The 15,826-nt window shown below is 41.0% G+C and overlaps 2 protein-coding genes and 1 long non-coding RNA gene across 4 annotated transcripts in view; 1 reads left to right on the plus strand and 2 right to left on the minus strand.

Moving 5' to 3' along the window:
* LOC106945982 (uncharacterized) overlaps nt 1-8,557 on the minus strand; it is a 24,246-nt gene extending 15,689 nt beyond the window's left edge. Inside the window, exons 1-2 of the long non-coding RNA XR_001424665.1 lie at nt 8,397-8,557; nt 6,712-6,832 (exon numbers count right to left, since the gene is read on the minus strand). This is a non-coding gene — a long non-coding RNA (uncharacterized LOC106945982). The remainder of the gene's footprint in view (nt 1-6,711; nt 6,833-8,396) is intronic.
* Nucleotides 2,732-5,593, plus strand: LOC106945981 (uncharacterized). Its single transcript, XM_015030013.1, has 3 exons — nt 2,732-3,255; nt 3,385-3,418; nt 4,488-5,593. The coding sequence occupies exons 1-3, from the start codon at nt 3,016-3,018 to the stop codon at nt 4,871-4,873; spliced, it is 660 nt and encodes a 219-aa protein (XP_014885499.1). The 5' UTR covers nt 2,732-3,015; the 3' UTR covers nt 4,874-5,593.
* Nucleotides 8,558-12,309: 3,752 nt separating the features above from the next.
* On the minus strand, nt 12,310-15,375 carry LOC106945983 (tumor necrosis factor ligand superfamily member 14-like). 2 transcript variants are annotated; one of them, XM_015030016.1, is made up of 7 exons: nt 14,999-15,375; nt 14,465-14,713; nt 13,705-13,773; nt 13,576-13,609; nt 13,363-13,419; nt 12,827-13,055; nt 12,310-12,708 (listed from the first exon to the last, which is right to left on the minus strand). In XM_015030016.1, exons 2-7 carry the CDS (start codon nt 14,657-14,659, stop codon nt 12,513-12,515), a joined length of 780 nt encoding a protein of 259 aa, XP_014885502.1. In that variant the 5' UTR covers nt 14,660-14,713; nt 14,999-15,375; the 3' UTR covers nt 12,310-12,512. The 2 variants fall into 2 exon arrangements, with proteins under 2 accessions (XP_014885502.1, XP_014885501.1); XM_015030015.1 differs by having other exon boundaries at nt 13,567-13,609.
* Nucleotides 15,376-15,826: the final 451 nt, after the last annotated feature.

A 15,826-nucleotide genomic window follows, 5' to 3' on the forward strand; every position in this document is an offset into this window, starting at 1 on the left:
AAAAAAAAAAAAAAATTGTCTGCACTCGTTCACCTTTCACACATTTTCTTCACCTCAAACCTCAATGTATTTTACTGGGAATATTCCATGACAGACCAGCAGAAAGTAGAGCAAAACTGTGAAAACTGAAGGAAAATCTGACATGATTTTCATATCCTTTACAAACCTGACGAGTGATACATGTACTTGCATTTTGAGCTCCTTTCACTTTGACTCCGGTAGATAAATCCCATTGCAACCAACACGCCTTCACAAGTTGCCTCAACAGTAAAGAGAGTGCGCTTGTGCGTCGTCCAATCTCACTATAAATCCAGCCGTTCTCTGAAGGAGGTTTGAACAAGCAACGTGTGGGACGGGCACCGCTAGCTAAACAGTTAGCCGTGCCAACCCTGAAGCAACCAATCATGCTAAATATTAGTTTCACAAAATGCTAAACCCCTGTCCTGACATGGGGTTTAGGGAAAAACATCCATGCTGATGCCTTCATGGTCAATCTACAGTCAAAGTAAATCCATGTTGTAGAATGGCCCAGTCGAAGTTTAGACCTAAATTTCATTGAAAATATGAATAGACTTAAGAATCGACGAGCGCTTGATGTATTTTGCAAAACAATAACTTCTCTTCTGATGCTCAAAACTGCTCTATAGAGACATCTAAGTCCCGAAACACTGACAGCTCCATTTTTATGTTTTCTACAAAGGTTGACTCAACATTAATGCATGACACGCACACGCATGCAAGATTTGTAAAACACGAAACCAACCTGCTTGAAAGTTACGGCCTACTTTGCGGTTGCCCATCACATGATCCCCAAAAATACATGCAAGGAAGTTTGCAGCCATCGAGCAGCAAGACGTGGAAAGTTCATGGAGTGAGTTTTGTTTTGCAACGCACTGTACAGTCCAAACTTCTGCCGACACAACAGACTTTCCCCAATGACGTAACCCTAGAAACTTATTTTAGGATGTTTTTCTGCCACACGTTCTCGGATTTGTTTTGTTTTGGTCGAAATGGATTCCTGTATCCCGTCGATCAGCGGCCCACGTCACTTCTCGCTCCGCTTTCCAGTCTGGTGAATGGTTGCTGAGATAAGCGTCTGATTTGGAAACGACACACAGCAAACTTCGAAGTCGGGATTCAAATCTGGTCTTTTGAGTTTTGGCTGCTTGATGAGACATTACCATTTGATATTTGATGTTTTTAATTGTTCTTTTCTTTTGTCTTCTAGCGAAAACGTCAGTTTGGTTGTTTCTAACGTGAAAACTCGCAAATGAGAAAAAAAGTGTGTTTTTTTTTTTAATGAAGTTGTTAAAGTTTAGAGGAACTTTAACTTTACGCAGCCAGTTCATAAAATACCTTATGCAACAGAAATGTCAACAATGTGCAGTTAGCTATAACCGCTGCATGTGGCCGATGTCAACCTCATCACATAGCATGCAAAAAGCGGAACCAAAATGATCATGTGGATATATTTACTCTACAGCAGCAGGGAAAAGATGAAACGGCTTAAAATAAATTCATTTTTCCACTGAGTGTCATAATCCCAGGAAAACTTAAGGAATCAGACGAGAAACTGAGGAGTACTATTCAACCGAATTAGTATCTCGTGATGAGACACGATTGTTTTGATGGTTATTGCAAACCCTTCAAAAATAAATATGGTATTTTCATATTACATCGCTTTTACAATCGATTCGATTTTCTCTGAACTTTCTGTCTAGAATCCAGAACGCTACAACTTTAATGGACCAGTTTATGTTTAAAAACAAAAATCTCCCAAAGGTTTGGAGAAACATGACAAAGAATGGAGTCCCTCGGACTCACCCAGCCTTTTTTGCCCTACCATCACAAATATAAACATCTCAGGCTCATTTTGCTCAGACGAGACCAAGATCTGGCTTTTCAGAGTGTGTCTGACGCAAAGCAGAGAGCGTCACTTAAAAACTCTGCTACAGCAAGGTAGAGGATCTGTGATGCTGTGGGCCTGTTTCCTTACAGAAGGTGAAAGGAAGCTGAACTCTTTCTGAGAGTGCAATAACTACATGGTCCAATAAAACCAAATGGGTCAGATCAACACGAAATCGTTTCAGAAAGCCAAATCCCGAATTGATCTCGATTACGGTGCATCTGGACACGGGTCGTGGGAAAATCTTTGGAGTTTCATCCAGCTTGTCATCCCACCCCCATCTGATAACCTGCCTCTCTAAATATGCCTGCACAGCGTGTTCAAACCCATCGCTTTGTCTGACAGCCAAGCAGATACAAGCGTAGATGCCTGGCATCTTTCGCCCACGTAAACTTTACCGTCTTGGAATAAAAAGAGACAGAGAAAAAAAAAATCCCACTCCTTCTCATCATGTTTAATATCCACCCACGTGCACTCCACCCTTCCCATTAATAGAACATACTGGGGCCCCTATAGAGAGGGGCCCCCTCCACGGGTTCAGGTACGAGTTTGTATCTCTTTTTTTGTTTTTTGTTTTTATGACTGTATAGGAATGTAGCCTGGTAATAAATAAAAAACGATGATAAAAAGCCCTTAGGTGATGCTTTTTCTCTCTTTTCCTTTCGGTTTCCACGACACACGCTCTCCTCTCTGATACGCACTTGCGCAACAGAGAGGAGAGCCGCGGAAAGTCTAGTTTTCGCACCTCCAGTGAAAGCAGGGAGGGGAGGGGAGACGGTTAGCGTGCGTGTGTGTGTGCGCGTGTGAGTCTGTATGGAGGCGGGGAGGGAAACCCATGACTTCCGTATTTTTTTCCTCTATCTGAAAGCGTGCTCTGGAGAGCGCGCTATAAATGCTCCTGTCATGGTCCTCAGAGCCGCCACACTTTACCAAACAGCAGGACTGAGCTGAGGTGATTAACAGAGCGGACTAAACTCCCAGGAGGCAACTGACCCATCAGCTGGAGGACTGTCTTTGCCTTTTTTTCTTTTACTTGTTTTTCATAACTTGCATTGGCACTTTTGAGCGTTTCGCGCCGCATCACAATCTCGGCAACAGCAGACAGACCAATGGAGCAAAGCAGCAACCAGGCGGACGTGGAGTCTCTCCAGAAAAGCGCCGGACGGCGTCGGAGCCTCGTGGATTTCTTCCTCGGCATGTCCGTCGTGATCCTGTTCGTGGCGGTCACGGCTCTGGCTGTCGGCGGGATGCTGGTGGTGAAGGAGCTGCGCTCCGAGCTGCGCGACCCCGCATCTATACACGCCCGCCTGGTGGACAGTGGCTCTCCTTCCCCCACTCCATCTTACAAGGTAAACCGCGTTTTCATTAATGACAACCTTACAATGCCTCAGTTTTGTTTTGGTTTTGTTTTGTTTTTTCATAAGCTTTGGTTGTTTTCTGACACGTGTCCTTTTCTTTCTTTTTTTTTTTCTCAACAGATGCAGAATTTTGCTTACTTGAATCCCACACAGAGTGAGTATTTATTTTTATTTGCCCTAATTTCAACAAAGCCGTTGCTTTTTTTTAAACGAGCTCACATCCAAAATTAAATCAACAAAGCAGAAATAACTACTTCAAGTTTTAACCGGCAACGAGAGCATGAATTCAGCATGTGTTACGTTAACGTGCCACAGTCAAATAAAATAAATAAATGACAGAGAGAATAAACCAGTGAAAATATGATAAAAATAATTATAGTTTTCATGTAGAAAAATTCTATATAATTATTTTATATTCTGCCAAATATAGAGGGTCAAAAGCACTGCAGTTGAATAAATAAATGTATATATAGTTGTGATAAAACTGATGAATTCCTTTAAAAAATAGAAAAATGTGTCAATATGTCAGTTTGTTAATTGTAAAATAAAATAATGAAATGTCTACTGTTCATCATGCAATGAAATTATATTGACATTCATATTTTTGGTAAATATGGAGCATGAAAACGGACAATAATAATAATAAATATAGGGGTTTATTCGTCTAAATATTAATTTTCAGTTTTTATTCAGTCATGTTTTAAAGGTGCTGCAGCTCACTTTGTGTAGGAAGGACTGACATGATCAGTCTGCACTGCTGTGCATGTCAGCCAATCAGATGTCGCGTCTATTTGGCGACAGTAAATAATCTTAGAACATCTGCAGCACATTAAGAATAAAATGTTTATGCATAGTTTCAGAATAAATTGAATGAAAATGAAATGTGTTAAATGATTCTTACTCTGACTGTTATGATTGTGTATTTTAGAAAGTATTGACTCATTTAAATACATATTTAAACAACAACAAAAAACCTTTATTTAATGTATGTATTAAATTTTTTGAGTTGTTGATGTCATGTGCTATCACATACAGAAAAATGTGTTTTATAAATATATTTCGGCACTTTTGGCCCTCAGTCCCCTTCTCCCTTCTCATTTTCTGAAAGGTGTTTTTTCTGCATCTAAAATGTAAAAAAAATTGAGGTTTAATGAATATTAACTGTGCTTACTAACCCTCAGTAACCATCTTCTAACCAACCACATGTTTTTCTTCTGTCTTAGGTAAACTAGACAACACTACAATGTCTTGGAAGATCTCCAGTTATGGCGAAAGGAAATCGATTGGGAGCAACTTCCAATACGACGAATCGAAGCGATCCCTGACGCCATCGAAGAAGGGGACCTACTTCATGTACATCCAGGTCACTGTCAACTGCACACACAAATGCGAAGCAGGCGTCCTCAAGCTGGAGGTGACCGGCAAGCTCACCTGCAACGTGGAGCTTACAGACGACGTGGAGAAAACGCCCGTCAGTAAAAAGTGCTGGACGGTGACCGAGCTGGGCAACGACGACCTGATCACTCAGATGACTGTATCGAAGAAGACAAAGGAGAACTGGAGTTTGGACCAGGACAGATCGGGCCTCGGGGTGTTTCTCGTAGACTGAGGATCTGCGGCTGCGGGTGTCTGGAAGAGAACGGGACCCTGACCCTGTGGGGGGGTCGTAACACAAACGTGAACACCAGTGGGTTCTTTGTGTAAGCTCAGGAAGGTGGAAACGTGCCAATATCGGTACCGGTACCGGTCAAGAGTTGAGGTGGGATGTTTTGTTTTTGTTGTTGTTTTTTTATTTTGTGGTTTTTGTTTTTGCACTGAACCAAAGAGTCTCTGCAAGGACTTTAAAGAGAAATCTCAGGACAAACATCACTCAATATCAAAAAACTCAGTTTTCTGCATTGTCTTGCAGTGTATTTATTTTAAGTTTTATTTATGTATCTATATTTATAACGCTGTGGGAATGTTCTGTTATTGCTGTAGATGCCACTACATATGTGTTGATGTGCAATGCATTGTTACCGCACTGATTTGGTTCAGTTTTGAACTCGGGGAGCTGGATGTTGTTTCACAAAAAACAAAGGGTGACACGTCGTCAAGGAGACAAAGTTCTGCAATCGCCACCGGCGATTATGGATAAGACGCATTCCATGTGGAAACTCGCGAGCCAGGAAAACGTTCCGCTTGTGAGAAAAATGTAAGTCCTATGGACAAAACTATTCAAACGTGAATGTATTTTTTGTTGTAATCCATGTCAAACATGGATGTAATGTTCTTAAGTTTATTGCAAAAAATGAATAAATAAATAAATAAAAATCAAAAAGTGAAATCATATGTGCAACGTTTCAAGTGGATTTTATGAAGTTTTATTTAGGTGAGGGAAAGTTCCCCGGTGTCACGGAGACTGTAACGGGAACTGGACGCACATCACATCCTGTTTGTTGATTGCAGCGAGCGGTTTAGAAAAAAAAGAAAAAAACCTGTGGGCCATCAAACATACACACTTTTTTTTCTTTCTCTACACCTCCTGAGTTGATGTCAAGCAAAACAAAAAAAAATTTCCGGCCACAAGATATGAGAAATACGCTCTTAATTTAGCCAGCACGGGCAAAAAAAAAACCAAACAAAATGTTCAAAGATTGCTGTGTTGCTTCCTATGAAGATGCAAAAATGCTTTTTGAAGAAATGCATGTGATTTAAAACGTCTGATGGATTTGCTGCATTTAAAGGGAATGTGCGATTGTTTTGTTTTGCCATATGCTTTCACTTTATGGCCCCAGTTCATCAGAGGTCACAGGTCATCATAAATATAAAAACTGATTGACTTATTAAGTAACTTAGTTTTATCTGAAGCACAAATGGCACCTTTTCACTGAGTTTTTCCAAGAATTGCATTCCTAAAAATATGTGTTTTAAAGTTTTATATCTTCATAAGCTCATAAAAATAAGTTCAGAGTTCAGGAATCCCTGCTGAAAAACAAAACTAAGAAATGCAAGCTTAAAAAAAATGTAACAAAAAAAAACTAAACATCAAAAACCACAGATCTCTTGCTGTCTGACAGAATGAAGTTGTTTTTTTTCCTGAAACAAGCCGATCGGTACCTTAAAAGTTTTGAAGAGTTTGTTTTTATTCTTAGACCTTAAGAAGCAGATTATATCCAATAGTGTAATTTGAGATTTCATGACTTAAAGGTTATTTTAAAGACCGGCATCAGTCATAGATGGGTCTCTGCTCCCATACAGCTGACTCAAACAGTCCAATGAACTCATTAACAGCACGGACCTGTTAATGAACCATCATTTGATTTTAAGTGTGATGAACCAGGCAGACCGCTGAGGTCTGCAGGACACCGACCTTTTGGACTCCACAGGAATAAGGAGATGAGACGGGAAACGTTTGCTGCCCAAACCCCAAAGAACAAGGAAAAGTTCTAGCTCGGTCCAACTCACATGCTGTAAGATTTTCCACCGATTCATTGCATTTTTTCGGGTGGAAGATGCAACTGGGCAGTGGAGGTCGGTGGAGGGACTGGATGGTGGTGGAGGGCATGATTTCCTTCGCTTTGGATTCCTGAGCAGGTCAGTGCGAAACTTTTCTGAAGGCTTAAAGACACTAATGAGACGAGGATAAAACACAAACAGGCTCGGAGAGATTTACCAAGAACAAGAGCAGACTTTTGAACAAAGACATGGAGCAATTTGGAAAAATCAGGAAATAAAATGCTTGCAATGTCTTGAGAAAGATGTATTTGATCACACAGGAAATTGTAAAATTCAAGGGTTATCTTATATTATAAAGATTGTCACTGTATGCACCAATGGTGTGTGGTTGATACCAGCTATTTACACAGATATGTTACACACATAGAGCCCAAAAAAACTGCTTAATGCATCTAGTTGTCAGTCAAAAATAAAACCAGCCCCAGGAAACAACACATTACCAAATTTGGACTTCCTTCACGACATATTCAGTTTCTGCTTGTGCAAAAGCTGAATATGTATTACTTTTTTTTAATTATTATTATTTATTTATTTTACTGTTTTTAAACATTTGGCTTGGAAAGTCAAAAAACATTCATCATGTTGAGAACATCTAAGTGTTAAAACTGAGCTCTGTAGCTGCGGCGGGAATGAAAGCGAAGAGTTTTGGTAAGTGAGAGGTCAGAACTTAACCTGAGAGCAGAAATTAAACAAAATGCCACAAGACACTTCACACCTTGTGAAAACAATGCAGAACACATTTTTACTGATTTGATGCGTGAAAATAATAATAATAATAATAAAAATCTCAAACTGGTTCTTTGTTGTCTAAAAGAGTCAGACCCGAAACAGCAAAGCAATGGGAAGCTGTTCTTTCACTTTCTGAACTGATTACGCAAAAAAATATAAAAAAAAATTAAAAGGTTTCAAAGAGTCGAACTTCAGAGGTACTTCAAACACTCCAGCATCCTCTGAAATTACTAGCGTGCTGAGCTTAAAGGAACGCTACCTCAGTTTCTCCCTCGGCGCTTGGCTGAGTAACCCGCAGCCTCGCTGTTCTGAGTCACTCTTAGCATCGTTTTTACAGGTAGCCGCTTTCACACCAAAAGCCGTGCAGAAAACAGGCTGAAACCCATTGAACCCAGCGGGAGGCTGACAGTAAGCGTTGCACGCAACATTTAGAGGAAGAGCGACAGCGCAGGCGACAGGTTGCAAATCTCAGACTCGCCAAGTTGTGGTCCTCTTTTGTGCTTTTTTTTTTTTTTTTGCTCTGGAGCGACAAAAACCCACGCTGAGAAATTTCAGCGGGCGCCTTTTCAGCGTATCCATATCTCTTGCAAATTTTGGTGTCAACGTGGAAGCTAACCTACAAAAGATTTCAGGAAGAAACAGCACACATGATTTACAGCCTGAATTAAGTTGATGTACTTACATTTACATTCCTTTTGTCTTCTCTGTGTCTTTTTTTTTTAATTTTTATTTTATATCTAAAATTGGCCATTTTTTTTATCAGAAATCCACAAGTTCCTTTCCACATTCCTGCATCCGACATGATGGAGGCGTTTGTGCAGTAAATCAAAAAGTCACTTCAGGTGGTGATGTGAAAGCTCCCTGTTAAATCTACAGCAGTGCAACGCAGCAAAGCTCAGCCTTACCTTAAAAGCCTGCTGAGAAGCAGCCGCAACACCTTTTGCCTTGACGCCACAACACCTGCCGTTACTTCAGCAACGCTTCCATATGGCGCAGCACCCACTCTATGGCATCCTGCCTACTGCCGTCTGCCAAATATAAACCCCAACACGCCTCTCTTGAAAGGAAAAGGTGCATCACAAAAGAATTCACACCCTTTAGATTTTTGCTTGCCCAACAACCATGCATTTCTAGACATGTTAAAGAAGAGGAGAAAGGTTGTATTATTCTCAAACTGTTTACACGCAAAATCTCAAAAGCGTGAGATTTAGCCCCTTACAGTCTGGTACCATTGAAAGTCATCATCGGTTGGGTTGAGGTTTAAAGCAGGGTTAGGCTGTGAGACAGCAACCCGAGCTTTTGCATGTGGCACAGAGGATCTGGTCAATGAAAAGTCTGCAACACAAACTCAGTCCCATCGGTCTCGTCAGTTGATGGGAAGATGCGCGGAGACAAAAACAAGTTTTCTTCAGATACCAGAAGAAAACCTGTTAGAGATTTAAGGGGAAGTTCAGGAAGTTGTCATGAGATTTAGTTTTTAAGTAGTTGGTTAGCAAAACGTCTATTGCAATGCGAGCATGTCTCCTTGTTTGTAGAGTTTAACCTCTGGCTTCAGGATGATTGGCTTGCACTAAGAGTCAAAGATTCTTCCCAGTCGAGACGTGAAGGCTGATGTTCTTACATGCATCTTATCCAAGTTTGCTCTGCAAGAGATTGTTTATTTACATGTACAAATGCCAGCGCAGTTCAGTTTGAAGAATACGGTGGAAAAGGTAACAGATTCTGATTCTGATTCTAGTTGACCTGCAGCTCTGATGTGGTGAGATATCGCCACATCTGGTTAGTGAATAACTCCCTCTCTAAGTAATTTTAACTCAGACTCCTGCTTGTTTCTCACAACAGAGGTTTAAAACTTGATTATCACAAGAAAGGGTGCTTGAAATCACTTCTTGCAACCAGCGTTGGTATTTACCAAAGTTGGGCGCATTTTTTGTATTTCCGGGGAAGGCTCCGAAAGAATTTTTGAGGTCAACCTTGATAACATTTTTGCAGAAACCGCTTATCACCGGATAAGTAAACTTACCATGAAAGTGCAGGCTGCGTCGAGTAGCAGCATCTTTGCATCAGGTGGTCGGGGGTGGTTGTGGTTTACGTTTCTTGTGCTAATTAAGGGGAGTCAATTCTGTTTTCAAAGTCAGGTTGGGGTAAGACGAGAGTCTTTTATGGTTTGGGGATGAAACTCTCCTGTTTCATGTTTGCCAAGTCCCACAGTGCAGAGCGGTGACAGTGCTACATTTGCATGCAGGCTTTTTTTTTTTTTTTTTGCATTTGTCAGCTTGTTTACTGACTCATTTCTGTGGTTTTGTGCCTTTCTGCAGGCGGCTCTGTGGGATAGTTGAAAGCACTGGAGCACGCTGCTCTAAGGACGATGGCACAGCTGCGCTGCTTTTCTTTCCAGTGTGGTTATTTTTGTGGTAGCAAAGCTTGTTTTTTCCCAGGTTTTGTTCAGAGCCACCACTGTTGTCTTATAGGGCGTCTTCACACCTGATAGTCTGGTAGACTCGGATCCATCGGGGACCAAATTTGCAACATTTCTTTACATTTTCAGCTGGTGCGGTTTGCTTTCTTCGCCAAGCCATTTGAAAATCCTGTTCCTCTCGCATTTGCTTTGGTTGTACTTACCCAGAATGCCCTGCGCTACAGACCACCTCCTGCTTTTGGAGCGCTGTCCACCGGTCCCCTTGGTGTTCACATATGCCTTTTAATCGCACAAGAGTTCACTTCAACTGAACTGAGGTTTTCAGGTAGACCAGAGTTTGTTTGTTTGTTTGTTTTTGTTTGTTTTTGTCAGCATCAGAGTTCATTTGAGTATTCAAACCTCCACAAAAGAATCGGACAGACAAACTACAGTTGGGTTATGGTGGATTATAAAGGGATACTGTGAAAACTCCCTAAAACAAGTCTGAGCTCATTTTGTTCTGAGCATTTTTTACAGAACTTTTAAGCATTTTGTCACATTTCAACAGCAAACATCCATTTACTGACAGATCATACAAATGAGAGCATAATCAATACTTTGCAGAACCAACCTGCAGTCACAGCTGCAAGTCTTTTTATTTTTGTCTTTACCAGATTTCTGGATCTATGGACTAAAATGTGCACCCATTCGTTTTTTTTCTTTCTTTTTTTCAGAATAGCTCCCTAACCTCCGCCAGATTGAAACGAGAACATCTACAAACATAAGTTTCAAATTTCACCACAGATTGAGAGTTGAAGTTTGACCTGGACTTTGACTAGGCCATTCGAACACGTGGTTATGCTTTGATCTAAGCCAGGGGTCACCAACTCCAGTCCTCAAGGGCTACCATCCTGCAACTTTTAGATTCACCTCTGCTCCAAAATGTCTGAATTCTCTCACCAGCATTCATTCCTCTCTGCAATAGGCTGGAAACGAGCAGTTTATTTGATCCAGGTGTGTTTGAGCAGAGACGCATCTAAAAGTTACAGGATGGTGGCCCTCGAGGACTGGAGTTGGTGACCCCTGGTCTAAGCAATGCCAGAGTTCTGACTGTTCGTTTACAGTCGTCCTGCTGGAAGGTGAAGAGGAGCGTCCTCACACCGTGATGCTGCCAGCGCCACGTTTCAGGCTGATGTTCCTCAATACACAAAGCGATTCAGCCCAAAAGTTAAACTGGGCCAGATCAGCCTCTCCCACACATTCTTAGGAGTTTCTTTAAAAATGTGTTGTTGTTTTTGTGTTTTTGACTTTTCCACAAAGACCAGATTTCTCCTTGCGTTTCAAGATGCTGTTTGTTTACTACTGATCTCTGTTTAATAATTAGTTGATTTCTGACTGCATTGGGTTGCACAATTGTAATACTACACTTCATATATACAATATGCACATATAAATTAAAGAATAACAAATGCATTTTTTTCAACAAACCCTCTTTTGTCTTGATTGTGACTATACTATCTGGTCGGCGCTACATGCTTCAAATAAAATGTGCAAAGTCGTAAAGAAGCCAGTGTTTGTCACGCAGCTGAACATTAAAATGATGCAAAAATAAAAATAAAAATATGTGTAGCACATTTAATTCCGAACAGTTTTCAAATTAAAGCACTTGGGCCAAGCATGCACAGTTTCTTGCACAAGAAGCTTTTTATACGTTTGTTTACCAGAGCATCAAAATGTGGAGATGTTTATCGAGCTCTCGCAGCAGGAAATGACCTAAATTTTGTTCAAATGCAGAAACCTGGTCTGTCCTCTCACACGTGTCTCTCAGAGGTGATCTGGTTACCTGCTCCTCCACCTGGCAGCTCTTTTTTTTTCTTTTCTCTGCTCTCAGTTCAACTTGTTTCCAAGTGTGGAGCTTTGTGTTCTGCATTGCCGCGTTTGTCTTTGTTCACTCTGTCGCAGCTCTTGACAGAGAATCTTAATTACTGTCAAACTTTCATTTCCAGACTTCTGCCTTGTCTGCGCCTATTTTTTTTTTTTTTTTCCATTTGAAACTTTGCTGTGTTTTTGAAACCCACTCCCTGTGGGAAGAGCTGAGTCAGCAACAAGCAGCACTTTATTTCACTCCTCCTCCTTTCTGCGTCCTTACTCAACCACATCCTGCTCCTCTCTCTCTCACACACACACACACACACACGCACACACACGCGCGTGCGCACACACGCATACAGTCATGCATACATACACAAACTCTCCCTTAAGCTGATTGCACATTTGTATGCCTGCAGCCCTATAATGTGGGTTGACTGCGGTTTAAAGTTATCAAGTTGATTTTTCTCTCAGTTTATCATGTGAACAGAAAAATAAATCATATTTCTATGGCTTGTGTTTATGCTACAAAGAAAGAAATCCTCTTACAATTTGTTTTGTAGCATTTGTTTTTATTTAAACACCAAAATATGAGGAATAATTACAATGTAAATATATATGTAATCTGAATATCAGATACTTTTATGTTAAAACTATTTGTTTTTTCGTTGTTCTCAGAATTACATCCATCAGTTGTGGTATACATATATTAGGCTGGTGAGCAGAGCTAGCACAGAGGTATTTCTGCTATTGTCTAAGTGTCTATCCAGATGGCACCAAGACAGTTCTCATTGGCCTCAAGAGACAACTTGTCCATGTTGCTCAGAGTGACATAAATTTCATCTCCGTCCTGCAGGAGGAAAATCCCAGACAGAAAGCTTCTCCATTTGTCTTCGCTTGAAGTGCCACGATTTTCAGAACTATCAGAACTTTTCTTTGGGCCCCAGTTACTGAAAAAAAAAACAGTGAGAAGAGTCAGATTTGGTTATAGTTGTGTTGTATTTGGAGAGGAGGGATGTATGCATCAGGCACAAAAGGAACAAGAGCAAATATAGAGAAAAATCCCACCTTTTGGACTTCAGAAACTCTACAAGTGAACCATAACCACTGGGTTTACTCATGATCGTGTGGACGATAGGCGACGTTGCCTCCGAAACGTCCACTACCAGCTTGGAGTAGACGTAGTAGTAGCCTTCCTGGTTGATTATCAGTCGGCTGTTCCGGTACTCCATTCTCCTTCTGTCGTCGTGAGCGGGTGATCTCCACTGCACTATGTTGCTATTCGACTTCTCAACTCCTGAAACACAGAAGAAAAACACAATATTGTATCGTGACGTACAATATTAGTACGTCACAAAACTGAACCGGAAAACCCTGAGATAAGCTGAAATAACGTTTCACTGGACTAGATTCAACTTTTTAAATTTCCCAAACTGATTCTTTTGAACAGATAAAGCAGCGACCATGTTGCCTCCTCATCTGGGCAACATGAAATTGTGGTTAAAAAAAATGTTTTTAAAGTGAAAAGTCAACATAAAGAGCTGATCTGATGTCCAAATGTGGTTGAAAGCTGGTTGAAATGATGACATCATGGGGGTTCTTACCCATCAAGTGAACAAAGGGCCGTTTCTGTGGCTGCAGTGAAGGAATTTCATTGGATTCTGTCGAGAAAACCAGATAACAATGTTTGTTAAATCAACAAACTAATCAATTAATATGGAAAATGATAAGGTTCTGGGGGAACAAAGGCAGTAATAACAGCTGCATCTCAATGCTTTCTTTTAAATAAAAACAAACACATTAATCACCATTCCAACCTTGAGTTCCTATTCGTCTTGATGTCTTCCCATCCTGGAAAAAAAAAGACACAAAAAAGTGGATTTGTTTAAGCAGAATAAATTGACTCTGTGTCTGACAATTCACGTTCTACATGCACATATATCTACCTGCTGATCAGAGGTCCCAGGGTGGGACACATTATGGCACAGATTATTAGACACACAGCCAGAAAGGGCCTGCAGGGAACGAGAAGGAAAATGAGCGTGAGCGATCTAAAAATGAGCTGGAGAGTCAAGTTGTCTATGAATGACTGAAAGGAGAAATCGTTGCATGTAGGAACAGAAATGCCCGGTGACAGTAAATCATTCTGGAAAGGTGGCTAAGAAGTGCAAGCCCTTTTTTCCCCTCCTAATTTGGAAAATGGAGAATCCTTCTGGTTTAAAAAAAAAAAAAAATATATATATATATATATATATATATATATATATATATATATATCATTATGTAAAAAGTGGTAAATATAATTACCATATATACAATATAATCTGACCCTGGTTAACACCAAGTTCCACAAATTCACAACTAAATTTAGGCTTTAGTGAATCCAGAGAGAGTGAAATAAAATAGTCAAGGTGTCATAACAAAACGTATAACATGGCATTAAGCCTGGGGTTAACGCCACATATCTACAGTTTAGACAGAAAAAGAAAAAGGAAGTACGAATTCAGACTGAAATCTTGTGACGCCTTCGTCAGTTTTGACCAGAACTTTGCGAGTAAGAGATGACCCAAGCAGAATCTTCTTCTACGCTGCCATGTGACGTAGAAGAAAATATGCAAATCGCCACGCGGAGGAATTTCCAGTCTCACTGAGCCCTAGAGGGTCTCCCCTCATCCGATCAGACATGCCAAGACACACTCTCCTTACCTCGGTTCTTTGGTAAAGTATGTAGATTAAATATCCCTCAACAACGACTGCCAGCGCGAACAGAGTCAGGAGAGGTGGGAGGAACTTCTGGACCACTCTGGCCCAGGTTGACTTCTTCTTGGGCATGGACAGGTAGGAGGCCTGGCTGTCCACCACAAACACCTGTGGCGTGGGGGCCGAGCTGTCCTCTGACATCCTAACTGGGTCACAATTCACCTGTGTGCTCTAGCGTAGTTTGGAGAAGAGTTACTGAAAAAGAGAGAAAAATGGGTCTTAGCTTAGCAGGCAGCCAGAGAAACAAACTGTGGAAGACAGACGGCAAAAACAACCCGGCAAAGGAGCATAAAAGTTACGAAAATAACGTCTGAAGGGTCTAAGCTTAAGGCAGACCCATGTGGCGCAACCAGATCCTGGAAGCAAAGTGATTTCTTCACATCCTCACTACTACGTTGACAAAGATAGTCATCACCGGTCTATTGAATTTAAAAAAACCACAAGGCGAACAGTCGCCCAAGTTCTTTAAATGAACATTACCTCAGATATAAGTGTCCGTCCACAGCTCAGTCAACCATCCAGCTCCTTCTTCTTACTCAGACCTCTGAAGTTTGTTGGCAATCTTGACCAGCACAGGCATTCAGAGCCAAAAGAACCAAAACAAAAACCGAAAATAACCAATAAATAATACTATAAATCTGTTCTACCACCAACTATTTTATGTTTCTGCCAGATCTGTCCATCTCTGAAGGGAGAGGTCCTGTCAAGTGTTCAAACTTTAATCCTTCCTCTAGTCGTATTTGCTTGCCTGCTGTCAAATGTCACTTATATTGCTTTTGAAGCAAGCTATTGTAAGGAGGAAATGAAGATAACATGGGGAAAAGACATGCAGAGAGCGAGAGAGTAAAAGAGAGAGAGAGAGAGAGAGACAGTGATCAGTCTGTGTGTTTGCATCTGTAAGGGACACTCCCTGCTGTATATAGCTGTCAACTAAAAACTGACACTTCCCTTTTGCTTTCTGCAGTTTTTTCCCCTCTTCTCCCTCCCGATCATGTGCACGGTTTTTCTGTGTTTCTTTTTTCTGACTTCGAAACTGCCTTGATTTTGTAAGTGTCCCTCTTGAGCCTGTGATCTTTCGATGTGTCGGTCTGTGCTTGTTGTTGTGTTTGGGCTTTGCATTAACACTTGCCCTGAGGTTGAAGCAGTGACATCCTTTCTTTTTGACCGCTACGCATCTCTGCTACCACAGGCTATAGCACTGTAACCCATATTGCAGCTCACCTCTGTCTCCTCACGCAGTCACCCTGAGCTGACATGTGTCTGTAAAGTTGTCCTGCGTGTTGCGAGGCTTTGCCAATTGAGCAGCCG

The sequence above is a fragment of the Poecilia latipinna genome, unplaced genomic scaffold, assembly GCF_001443285.1.
Source record: "Poecilia latipinna isolate Pla-1442-1.1 unplaced genomic scaffold, P_latipinna-1.0 Scaffold169, whole genome shotgun sequence".
NCBI classification, from domain to species: Eukaryota; Metazoa; Chordata; class Actinopteri; order Cyprinodontiformes; family Poeciliidae; genus Poecilia; species Poecilia latipinna.

Coding starts and splice junctions, on each gene's coding strand:
- LOC106945981 (XM_015030013.1), top strand. CDS start 3,016: ATGGAGCAAAGCAGCAACCAGGCGGACGTGGAGTCTCTCCAGAAAAGC. Junction 3,256..3,384: donor CCCCCACTCCATCTTACAAG/GTAAACCGCGTT, acceptor TTTTCTCAACAG/ATGCAGAATTTTGCTTACTT. Junction 3,419..4,487: donor TTACTTGAATCCCACACAGA/GTGAGTATTTAT, acceptor CTTCTGTCTTAG/GTAAACTAGACAACACTACA.
- LOC106945983 (XM_015030015.1), bottom strand. CDS start 14,659: ATGTCAGAGGACAGCTCGGCCCCCACGCCACAGGTGTTTGTGGTGGAC. Junction 13,420..13,566: donor AGGAACTCAAGGTTGGAATG/GTGATTAATGTG, acceptor TTTTCTCGACAG/AATCCAATGAAATTCCTTCA. Junction 12,709..12,826: donor GAGTTTCTGAAGTCCAAAAG/GTGGGATTTTTC, acceptor TTTTTTTTTCAG/TAACTGGGGCCCAAAGAAAA.